This window comes from Centroberyx affinis, unplaced genomic scaffold (genome assembly GCF_046629955.1).
Source record: "Centroberyx affinis isolate AG114_WGS23_722 - 3 ecotype Tasmania unplaced genomic scaffold, CSIRO-AGI_Caff_v1 ptg002483l_1, whole genome shotgun sequence".
Lineage (NCBI taxonomy): Eukaryota > Metazoa > Chordata > Actinopteri > Beryciformes > Berycidae > Centroberyx > Centroberyx affinis.
The window spans coordinates 289,410-301,921 of record NW_027280713.1 but is presented as its reverse complement, the minus strand read 5'-3'; the positions used below and the strand labels follow the sequence as shown (position 1 = coordinate 301,921).

At 39.1% G+C, this 12,512-nt stretch overlaps 1 protein-coding gene across 1 annotated transcript; it reads right to left on the bottom strand.

The window, feature by feature from the left end:
- Positions 1-900: 900 nt before the first annotated feature.
- Positions 901-12,137, bottom strand: slc30a5 (solute carrier family 30 member 5). Its single transcript, XM_071534086.1, has 16 exons — positions 11,600-12,137; positions 10,646-10,768; positions 10,315-10,381; positions 9,806-9,891; positions 9,517-9,604; positions 8,461-8,548; positions 8,263-8,339; positions 7,866-8,036; positions 6,925-7,213; positions 5,841-6,049; positions 4,887-5,044; positions 4,653-4,782; positions 3,811-4,051; positions 2,923-3,149; positions 2,291-2,419; positions 901-1,172 (listed from the first exon to the last, which is right to left on the bottom strand). The coding sequence occupies exons 1-16, from the start codon at positions 11,668-11,670 to the stop codon at positions 1,002-1,004; spliced, it is 2,325 nt and encodes a 774-aa protein (XP_071390187.1). The 5' UTR covers positions 11,671-12,137; the 3' UTR covers positions 901-1,001.
- Between the last annotated feature and the right edge of the window lie 375 nt (positions 12,138-12,512).

Genomic DNA, 12,512 nt, shown 5'->3' with positions numbered 1-12,512 from the left:
AGAATATGGGCCCAAACATAGCAGAGCAAACAAGAAAAGGGGAAACAGGGACAGGACTTCCTTGCATGTAAAAGAATCACTTTAAAGGAATAGTTCACCCAAAAAAAAATAAAAAAATTCTGTCATTATCTCTATATGGTCATTACCTATTCATAGTATTCTGTTACATCACCACACCGCCATCTTGGTAGAAAAATAACAGGTGATTGTAAAATTAACAGATGATAACAATCAAATGACAAACACTGAGCTGTGTGTATTATCAAGCGCCATATTGATAGGAAATGCATGTGACATCATGGGAATACTATGAACCCCCCATGCAAGTTTAAACTCTTGTGAAGGTTGTTAGTCCATAAAACAATCCAGGCGCTTTGCAGCACGACTTTGTAGCAGCTTTCTCCAAAACAACTGAAGTCGTTAGGGACCGATCTTTAGAGTTCAGAAAAGAGCAGAAAAAGATCAGAAAGTGAGCAGAAAATACCGATATTGACACCATTATTTAGAGCAAATCTTCACTACAGCCGAAAAACGTTAGAAAAATGTTGGAATCTCCTCCACTCCTAGTCACACAAACTGAAAGACTCTGCTGAAAGTGACAGCTTTTTGGTGGTTTCTCCATGAGAGAGGTGAGAATAACTTTGAGTGAATAAAGTCTTCAGTGAGTTCCACACAATCCAAGCAGTATATTCTCATGTCCTCTGATTTCCTGTCAAGCAGAGAGAGAGAGAGAGAGAGAGAGAGAGAGAGAGAGAGGGCAGGCCATTCTCGCGATTACAGCTATACTCTTGAAGGCAAAAATTTAAGAAATGCAAACAATAAAAGGGACACATTGAATGTTCAGAGAAAGGAAACTTAAAACAAATGCAGCTCACACCAAGGTAAAATCAATATATTCAGATTTATTTTACATGAACCACATACACATATACATTTCATTGAAAAAGAGCGAGAGAGGGAGGAAAGTTATATAAAGTTTCATTTGGTCCCACAGACGGAAGTTACATGATACACGTTCCATCTTTTAGGTATTTCATGGACTCCATTTGCTGCGTCATCGCCAGAACTTCTTGAAATCCTGTGCTGAGTCCAGACATGTGCTGGAAATAGGCCTCCTTCTCCACTTGGACTGAGAGATTATTCACCCCGGCATCTTTCAAAATGGCAGTCACCTACAAATGAGGGGAAACCGCACCGTTACAGACCAATCATATCTGTTTGTGCATTCACATAGTTTCAGTATTTCCTGTTTTTTTTTGCTCCAAAAATGAATCCCCAACGCATACAATACATTTTGGATAAGTTTCAAGTTTAACTTTATGTATCCATTTAGGAAATTTATCTGGTCCATAGAGCAAAAACATACATGAACTGTAACTATAAAAAACAACAACATCGACAAGAAGCAAACGACAGCAGTTCTGAGAATACATTTTACAAGTCTAAAGTAGTCATAGTCTAAAATAAATAAATGGGTTGGTAGCAATAAAAATTATTTCCACAATGCAAAGCTTATGAGATTGTAAAACAAAATTCAGCACTGACTGTTGAATACATTAATGGCAGCAGGAATAAAGGACTGCTTGAACCTGGTTGTTTTAATTTTGCGCTGCAGCATTCTGCCTCTCTGACTCATTTTTAATTTCTGCCATAAGGGATGAGTATAGTCATTCAGAAAAGAATGGATCTTATTTAAAATAAATAAATAATACATGATATTTATTAGTCACTGACACCAAAATTCTGACCACATGTCCCGGAAAAAATAAATAACTGAATAAGTAAGTTGCCAAACTAACAGCCATGCTATCAATAACATTGTTTTGGTGTATTTTAGAGTAACGACTTGTACCACGTACTTTGATGTCAAAATACAGAGTTCCTGTGCGAAATGCGTACAGGTTGGCAGGTCTACATCGGCATAACATGGTGAATGGTAAATTGGTTGAATGTATAGCATCCTGTGCAGCATGCAGGGATGCTCTGATATGACACTGGTATCAGATATCAGGTCAGTGGTGAAACAGGGTATTGTTGGTGTAAGAGAATTTCTTCAATTGTGAAATCAAACACAGAGAGCCACATGTGACACGTCACATTTAAGTATTCTAGCTAGAAAAATGAATTATATATGAATCATTCTTCTCTAACAACCCCAAAATAATGGTCTTAATCTATACTGTTCAGTAAAACTAATAGATCAGAATCATGAAAAAAATTATTTGTAACCTGCAGTGAAACTCTGGTATGAATCCCTAGTAGTACTCTGGATTCTCTTATTTCTACCCACCTGTTGTACGATCCTCTGCTCCACGACATCTGACATAATCTGGAGGTGAATTGTTCCTGCAATCACACTGGCTGAATGCCTCCAGAAGTGGGAGTCTCGGTACGACAGCACTCCTTCAATTTTTTCAATCTGAAAGAACAGTCAGGAAAATCAACATTATGAATACAATGCAAAACAAATATCTTAACGAGTCATTTAATGAAGTCTTAAGGGAGTCTTAAAATAATATTTTTCTAGCAAGAAAATCTGCTAATTTGGTTCACATAATTTCTACTGCTGCCAATTCAACTGATAATGTTTCAAGACTTTTCTTGAATCATGTGACATAATCTTGATGCTAGTGGTGTAATCTACCTTATTTCAAGATATTACCATTTGTTTCAAGAAATTTCTTGGGGAATTTATCTTGTTTAAAGAAAAGTACGAATTTCAGACCCAGTACAAGACTAAATCACTTGTTACGAAGGACAATTTTGCAGTGTAATCATTAAACAAATGCCCGACACAAAGGTGAAACTGCCACCATTCTTCTCATCTCACAACGATTAGTGAATTAGAAAGCAGATTTGCCAAAATGGTTGTGTATACCTTTAATATAAATAATTGGTTCCTAAAAACATGTGGCATCTCACCTTCTCCAGCGCACTGTTTAGATCCTTTTCATGTTCTGGAGGAGTTCGTAGGAGAAGAACCTCACATGCGTCCTTCAGCAGAGGGATGACGCTGAGGAAGATGAGCGTGGCAATGAAGAGCGAGCAAATAGGGTCGGCAATCAACCAGCCAAACTGCCGGATGAGGATGGTGGAGATGATGACACCAACGCTGCCCAAAGTGTCAGCCAGGACATGGAGGAAAACTCCTGGAATTTGGGACAAAGACAGACAGAAAAAAAAACATGAGCTTTTCAAATCCAAATGTTTTTGTCTGTGCAGCGACCAAAACATGAAGAAAATCACTACTTTTTTTTTGTGTTTTTGAAAAATTATATGTACAGGTAATAAGGAAGGAGTAATAGAACATAATAACTGAATAAGACCAAAAAAAAGGAAATAAATAAAATAGATGATAATAAAATAAATTGAATAGCCTATACAAAGAATAACACTAGACTGTAACAATAGTTATAATAACAGATAATAAGATACATTACTAAATGAGTAGAGTATGTCAAGTCAGAATATAGATCATATTATCATACCTATTTACATAGGTAAACGGTACAGTGTTTCTATTTGAGAAAAACTGAATATCAAATTGTACTTGTTCTATACTTCTCCCATTTTTCCCATCTTCCTCAAAAAACATGAACTTGATTTCTGATTCTCATGGTTATTTTTTTTCCATTGCGTGAATTTAATTTACCAGATCTTTCCATTTACAGTTAATTAGTTCATCAACTTTAGGCCAATTCCTTGTTATTTGTAGTATGGACACTCTTATTACCAAAAACAAATACAGGTCCCTCTTTTTGATCTCATCTGGTGTTTTCCCTAAAAGAAAGAAAGAAAACAACTACTCACCTCTCATGTTGGCGTTCATGCCTCCGCCCCCTGAGCTGTGGGAGTGTCCGTGCCCGCCGTGCCCATGCCCCCCGTGTGAATGTCCGTGCCCTCCGTGGCTGTGCTCGCCGTGGCTGTGCCCGTGGTGCGAGTGTCCGTGGTCATGTGACGAACAGCTTTTGCCTCCGTGGGCGTGGGCGTGGGCGTGGCTGAAAGCACAGATACCCACCAGGTTGACCAGCAAGCCTCCGACCGACACCGGCTGCAGGAGACAAAAATGGACGCCGAGTTAAGACAGTTGATGTCTAGTGAGATGCCATGAGACAATTAAACCCCGAAGCGAAATATAGTAAGTAGGGGTGGGATGATATGCTTATCTCACGATACGATTTGATACACGATACGGGATTCACGATTTGATACAACAACAATACAACGTAATAAATAAAAGTTCAATGCCAACAAAGTATGACTGTGCAGAATTTTGTTTATTTCTGTGCCAGAAATCTGTCTAGCAATGGCACTGGCTTGCTAGAATATAAACTACAATTTAAAAATGTCATTATAAAGTGCAAATAATATAATTTAGATGGAGAATATGTGAAATTGTGATGGGCAAGCCGTCTCATTTGTGATTACTACAGCAGAATAAAATGGAGCTAATATCACAATCCATTTTTCTTCCCCACGATATGTATTGTCACATTCTTGTACTGCAATATATTGAATTTCGATATACCTTCCCATCCCTAATAGTAAGTGTTGTCAAATATTACTAGCAAGCATTCACAAGATGGGGCAAATGTACTTTCTATCATCTATTCACAAGCCTTTACAAGAAGCTGCAGAAGCAGTTTACTTACGGTCAGCATGTCTGTGTTTATGTTAGGAGGATCCACCAATCGTGTGACGGACTCCATGAAGACAAAGAAAGCTATGACCATCAGGAACAGGCCGTTGATGAAACCGGAAAGAATTTCAACACGACCATACCTGCAAAACAAAAAGGACAATGAATGAGTAAATGTTTAACATCACCCTAAAATATTCCTTTATCTCCCACCAAAGCCCTTTCACATCTTCTCGATGGACTTTACCCATAGGAGAAGATCCTGGTAGCTTTCCAGCGGGTCATGAGTGCGGCGAAAAGGCCCAGGACTAAAGCAGAGCAGTCGAACAGCATGTGAAAGCCGTCAGAGATCAGGCCCAGGCTGTTGGTCCACACGCCGTAGAACAGCTCCACAAACGTAAAAGCCTGAGACAAGGAGAGCAAAACATGTCATTGATCATTTTTCCCCGATACTGTACAGGCTAGAGTATGCAAGGTAACACTCACTTCTACGGAGCAAACTGAGAACATCACACCACTCAAGAAAATTACTGAATTAATGACTGAATTCAAGTTTTTTAAGACAAAGGTTACACTTAATTTACAAACTGAAAAGCCATTAGACTATACTGTAGAAAAAAGGCTAAAAAAAAAAAAGTAGGATCGCAAAAGCTGCTAGTTTATCTACTTTTAAGTTTCATGCCTCCAATATTTGGAATAAACTACAGACTTATGAGGATTGTTCTGTTACTGCCACAGTTTATGGGAGTAACAGACTGTATAAATAATAATAACAATGAATTTTATTTATATAGCACACTTTAAAATACAATTAAATCTCAAGGTGCTTCAGAGAAAGAGTAAAACAATCATAGTTCAACGTTAAAACTGGTCAATTTACACACAAAAAAAAAAATCATGCATATAAACCTCTAATAATCATTCATTCAGTCATTTCTGTTCTTTTTTTATCATAATATTAACATGGCTCTGATTTTTTTCCCCCACAAATCTCCTTCCACATGATAAAGGCAAAACAAATGTTTGATGATGTAGTAGAAACTATTAAGCTTTATGACCTTCCAACAAAACCAGCAGGGATGCGTCCATAACGGTTAGGGTTAAAAAACAAAATACACTACTTGACCCACTAAGATATCCATGACCTTTCACCTGACAGTCAGTGATGTATCTGGGCTCTCCTGCCTGTGGTCGTGCTTACCAGGTTGAGACAGAGGAAGTAGAAGATCTGCCTGGAGTCGTACTCCTCCAGGATCTGTTTGAGCGAATCTTTGATGAATCGTGGGAGGGACTGGGATGTGTGCTGCAGGGCGTCTCCCATGAAGTTGTACAGAGGCGTCCCTTCAGGTGAGTAGCCCACCAAGGTGCCCTTCTGACCTTTCCTGGATGGAGAGGAGAGAATACTGGAAGCTGCAGAAGGAGACGGAGGAAAGAAAGGAGAATTTATTGGTCTGAAATGTTTAGAATGAGTCTCATCTTATAGTGTTACATTGGGTAAGAAAAAAATCAATCTGTCATTCAACAATTAAAAGGAAAAATCCACCCAAAACCACCATGTACTTTGAATTTCTGGGTGCATTTTGTTGTTTGGTTGTGCATTTTTCATATTCCTGGGGATCAGTGGCCAAACAAAGACAAAGTGACATCACGTCTAAATATTACCATCGCAGCTACCATGCAGTTGAATAGGAGAAAAATGTTCAATGATGTAAAACATCAACGGCAATCATAACATTTTGGTGTCAGTCCCTCAGAATCAGAGCAATGTTCTTTCTAGACTATTTTGCATCAACATTCAACAATCACACAGGGAGAAATCCATCGTAGAAGAGGAAGAGATCATTTCTCCATCAACTGTAGACTCAATATACCAGAATGCAAAGCAGCCGCAAGACATTGAGTACGTTTTGAGTAAGCACAACTAATATTTCAATGTTTATTCTTGCTCTTATTATTGCCATATTTATTGCCATAGTTCTCCCCACTGACATGTAAAAGCCAGCTGAATATAACAAGTCCACGCATGTTCTCTGGGGGTTGTCAACAGGCATCCTGGGTAATGTAGGAAATCACTAACCAAAGCAGCAGTATGTGAGGTTGAGTAGTTTGAGAAAAAGTGGGTAAATTACAACACTTGATCACAAAATAACTCCTTGAACCCACTGAACATCACAGATTGATGATATTTAACAGTGTGGATTTTTCCTTTAAGATGAAGATTACAATCTCGATTCGGTTCCATCATCAGAAGAGTCCCGCCACTGAGTCCCACTGCTGTCACTTACACATGATGAAGAAGATGGCGCTGACTAGCACTCCTCCGGACAGCACGTGCTCGGTGCTGTCCTGCTGGGGCGGTTTGCTCATGGAGCGCAGCTGGTCGGTCAGCGGGTGTGTCCAGAAGTTGGCCAGCAGCAGGGCGCTCAGGAAGAGAGCGATGGTGCCGTAGCGGGCGCACCTCGGCGTCTCCATCTTCGCACTGCAGATGGACTCGACGTAAAACTCTAGGATCATCACCGAGAAGATAATCATCCCGAAAGGCAGGATGAGGGACGACCATGAGTCCACCTTGCTCTGGGGTAGAGACAGACAGAGTGAAACCCAGTCAGTAAAGAGATTAAATAAATCATTTGAATGACAAAGCCCATTTTTTGCTGAAAAATTATGGCCCATAGCCATATTTGTGAAAAAGGTTTATCCCCTGCTCACAGATTCCCATCGAAACCATATCATTTATGAGAGCTTGTTAAATTAGATATATCACCTCTTGTATCTGTGGCTGTCTCCACTTTCAAAAGACTGCTAGCCAGTTCCCAACAAGTTCCCACATCTACTGCAGTGATTCTCAACCTTTTTCATATCACGGACCCCTAATTTAGTACGCATTAGGGCCACAGACCCCCATTTGATGAGATTTTGTCTCTCGGACGCAAATCTGAAAATATTTTTATTGTTAGATATTATTTTGTCCAGGATTCCACAACCATCTGTATTGTAGGTAGAGAGATAACAGTGAAACTATGATCAAAACAGTCATCCTTCTACATTCTCTAATTGTGTTAACTTCTTGTATATGAAATAATGGTGAAGTTTAACAATTTATCAATTTGCTGGGGGCCCTCTGGAACCCCCTCAAGGACCTCTGGTGGTCCCCGGACCCCACGTTGAGAACCACTGAACTACTGTATATATTTCTCTTTTTGTCACAAACGCTCTGTCCACTTACTTCTGTGGTAGCTGAGAGCACGATGACCCAGGGCAGCAGCACCATCACAGAGACCAGGTTGTCGAGGGCGTAGAGGCGCTTGGCTCCCCCGATTTCCACTGATAATTTCCTAGAAGCGGTGTGGAAACCAACCTTCAGGCACAGGGAGACGACTAGCAACACAACCCCACCCTGATGGGGAGACAGAGCAAAAAAATAAGGCAGTGGAAACAGTAACAGGTAAGAGAAAGGCAAGAAAGGAGGAAAAGGGAGATGCAACATTTGTGTCGTTCAGACCTCGACTCATTGAATAAGACCACAAAAATCCAGCTGGAGAGTAAATTAAGCACTTTATTATGCTTAACTATGTACTAAATGTAGAAAATAAAATAAATACTTAAATGTGTCAGTTGCTTACCTTGTGATCTGCAACCCCTAAAAATGCGATGGCAGTGTAAAGGAAATGAGTGAGGGCGCTGTCATGATGTCCCTCGGCTAGTTACATGAACAGTCAAGGCAAACACAATATAGAGGAAGAATATGATAACAAACAGACTCTGCCAGTAAACAGTGCCAGCAGCTCTGACTGTTGCCCTTCATAAGAGGCAAAGGATACGGTGCTCTGCCATCTTTGCCATGAGATCATCGTTGTCGAAGAGGAGGAGACAGATCACAGCGATGATGAAGAAGGCAGCACCTCTGGTCTGAAGGTTCAAACACACACACACACTTTACCTGACATGACAACATTAACAGATATTAAACTAAGCTTAGCAAGTTCCACCACAGTGGCAAAAATCAATTTCACATTTATTTCAACTGAGACAGTATTCACATTAGGGCTGAACAATTAATCGAAATTTTATCGAAATCGCAATATGGCCTACTGCAATTTTCAAATCGCAGGAGGCGCAATTAAATATTGTCGTGCTGCAGAGATGTCCTGGCCTACACATCATATTCTACAGACTTAAGAAAACATCTTTGTTTGGTACAGATCCCCACAAAAATCACACCATAATCATTTTAATACGTTTTTCAATGAAAATGAGAATAATGATGTAAAAATTATCATTCCCTCTAATATGGAAAATCATATCGCAATTGCAACATCAGTCAAAATAATCGCAATTAGATATTTTTTTCAAAATCGTTCAGCCCTAATTCACATTCAAAGAAGAAGTTTCCAACAGGGTCAGAAATTAACCACCCACCAAGCGGCAAATGCTGGGAAAATTAGTCTTTGACAGAAAAATCAATGAGGGTCACCTGCCACACCGGACAGTAACTTTCTGAGATTATATATTTGACTGGCTCAGTTATTTACAGTATTTGGTCTTTGCCCGTTCTCAAACTTTGTCCCTGCTGACCAACGTACACCATCTCTCTGACCATGAACCAATCAAATTGCTTCAAAATGCAGTCTGGTATTTTGAATTCTGTTGAATTTCATGATTAATTACAAACTTGTATAAGTGAATGAGTTTTAAATGAACACACACAGCACCTGATTCTATACATGAAATAGTATTAAATCATGTAGGGTGACAGATTTCTCTGAATGTAGTATTCTTGGCAGATACATATTTTTAGTTCACCAGCCCTTGCCATGTGAGAGACAAAAAAGTTAATTTCAAAGAAGTGCAAGGTGTGTGAATGTGTGGCCTCTTACCTTGGAGGGCCCGCCTCCTGAGCTGGTGAACAACACACTGAGGAGAGCGATGACGACCACATCGCTGTGCTCAAACAGCAACAACGTCCTGTGAAAGACACGAGCTAGGCTTTACTCACATCGTCAAGACAACAGCGTGTGATGCATGTGCACACACACACAGACATAAACACGCACAGTTAAAAACATGCACATATGCTTACAATCTCTCCTAACTATTGTGGTATTTAATTGCTACGTGAATAAACACACTCAAACAAACATTCAAGGTGACGTTGAGACATTTTACCTTAAAGGTCCACAGAGCGTGAGACCGAAGAAACCCAAGAGGGATATGACGCAGCTGATCACAGAATGCTTTAGTAACTTTATCCACTAAAGTGAAAAAACACAGAAAAAAAAAAGACTGATTATAAGGCAGGTTGACCCGATGACATAATGGTGCAAGGACACAGCGTATTTCATTAAAACATTAAATGAAAAACAGCTTCATTTTCGGCATTTATCCAACACTTCTATCCAGAGCAACTTCTAATAAATGCAACAGTAGATTAACCTTAAAAATTCTAGATCAATATTGCATTCAGACAACACAAAGGCATGGAAAGGTCAGTGCCTCAGCAGCACTCAGGCAACAGATTAAATAAATATTTGTGTGTCCCTAAAATGATCATGAATGGCAGAAAAGTGCTCGCTACAGACATAAGAGCCAAGGATAAAAGGTGGGAAAGATAATTTTTCTCAGATAAGACAGGAGCATATTCAGGCACAAGTGGAAGAGGAAGAAATTCAACAAACCTGTCTTTTTGAAATGACTTTCCCAGAAGAGAAAGGCTTTTGAAAGAAAAGCAAAATAACAGCACTCCTGCCAAAGAAGGAGGATCACTGTCAGCATGTTGTCATTACAGATACATGAATTCATATACGTAATACTATTTCATATAGTAGCTACATAATACATTACACCTATTTCACCGGTGCTGAATATATCTGTCTTTTTTAATAATGATAATAACAATAACAACAAAAACAATAATGTAGCACTTTTCTTTAAGTTACAAAGTGCTGTATAATAAAAGGAATGAAACAAACATCAACAAATAATGAGCTTAGGCCTATATATACTTACCCTAATTTTAGTATGAAGATGAACTGGACAATGTGAACAACTTTGAGAATATCATACGATTCAAAGATCCCAAGAGCCTTGAGGACCTTGGAGACGAGCAGTAAAACTAAATACTTGGTTAAGCTGGAAAGGAGAAAGACAAAAACATATCTTAGTATTGGAGCAGATATGACAGGAGGGGTGTATTTCATAGGTTGAAGTATTAACTCATGTGCATGACATGGTACTGTGTGCTAAAAGATGTTTGTGCTTGAGTTGCATACAAAGGGTGCAAAAAGACATAAATTGTGCACAAATATTTTAAAATAGAGAGCCAGAGCACTGCCGTTGCATCAACCCACATTCTGAGATGTGGTGTTGGAGAGTTTTTTAAGTGTTTACTGAGATTAATCCTTCCAACTAACTCTGTGACATTAGCTCTAGTCAGGCTCATTCTCTGTAAAGTCCTCTGGGACCTGCATGTAATAAAGGCCTATATAAATACACTGAACAAAAATATAAATGCAACATGTAAAGTTTTGGTCTCATGTCTCATTAGCTAAAATAAAATATCCCATCCACGAAAAGCTTATTTCTCTCAAATCTTGTGCACAGATTTGTTTACATCCCTGTTAGTGAGCATTTCTTGTTTGCCAAGAATTTCTTTCAGTGGAATGATTTTGTCTTTGAAAATGTTGCGTTTATATTTCTGTTCAGTGTAAAATAAACTTGACTTCTATAAAGTAAGTTTTACAGCTTACTGATAATGTATATCATAATGTATATATATCATATTCAATTTCAGAATGTAGATGTTGTGATGTGCTGTTTGACCATAAAAGTTCCTAGAACTGATTCTACATCAGATCTTAATGTTGGCTGTTGTTGATCCGAGCCCACTACAACTGACAAATGTCAAAGTAACCCGGTCTGGATTAGGTTAGTCAACGTTACAGCCGACAGACGGTATTTTACCTGGAATTGGGCACCTCCACCATGCCCAGTTTCCCACTAGAAAGTACGTTGCTGCTGTATTTCTCATCCATTTTCCCGGGACTCAGGACTGAAAGCTCCAAAACTCGTCAACTTTAAGTCCAGTCACAGTGCAATCTGATGTCCTGAGTATCCTCAACCATACCCGGTGTAATCAGATGGGAACCAATTTACCAGCGAAGAGTCTGAAAAGGTCCCATTTCCTCTTGTTCCGATAACAAAAAGTAAAATAACTTAGGAAAACAATAATTACCTTGAAAAAACACTATACAAGCATAAAGTAACAGTTAGGAGCCTTAGTAGCTTCTTAGCTAGCTAGCCATCTGGCATGCCAAAGAAATTTAACCAAAGTTTCTAGCCGCAGCACGCGCTCTGTGAACGTCGCAGGTCAAACTCATACATGTTGTCACTTAGTTAAAGCAAGAAAAAAATTACATTATGGGTTTTATCGGCCTCTTTTAGGTTGAATTCTACATGATATCACAGTCCCGAAATGAAAGAACAACATCCCAGCTGGCGACTGGGCCACACTTCCGGACACGGTAAACATTCCACGTCACGAGCGTGTGTTCGTGAACGTTCCTCCTGCGCAGTTCACGAGCTGCGCAAACCTTCTCCCTCTTTCTCCTCCTCCTTTTTGGATTTAGGCTACAGTATTACAGTAACACGTCAATACAACTTATTCACAAGAACTTAAGTCCAAGGGAATTCGATGACAAGAAAGGAAAATAAAAAAGCAATAACAAAGAAAAGACAAACAACAATAGAAAGAGAAAGAAGTACAACAGTCAAAATTATTTTCAAGTAATTATAGCATGCCTGAGGATTTATCTATGATGTGTATTATTTTTTCTGACAGCCTATAAGGGAAGTTTTTTATTTATTTTTTGTATTT

Excerpts from the sequence above, each read along its gene's own strand:
- slc30a5 (XM_071534086.1), bottom strand. The coding sequence starts at position 11,670 with ATGGATGAGAAATACAGCAGCAACGTACTTTCTAGTGGGAAACTGGGC. Across the intron at positions 9,605-9,805 it reads ACGCTCTGTGGACCTTTAAG|GACGTTGTTGCTGTTTGAGC; the intron begins GTAAAATGTCTC and ends TGTCTTTCACAG. Across the intron at positions 2,420-2,922 it reads TAAACAGTGCGCTGGAGAAG|ATTGAAAAAATTGAAGGAGT; the intron begins GTGAGATGCCAC and ends CTGTTCTTTCAG.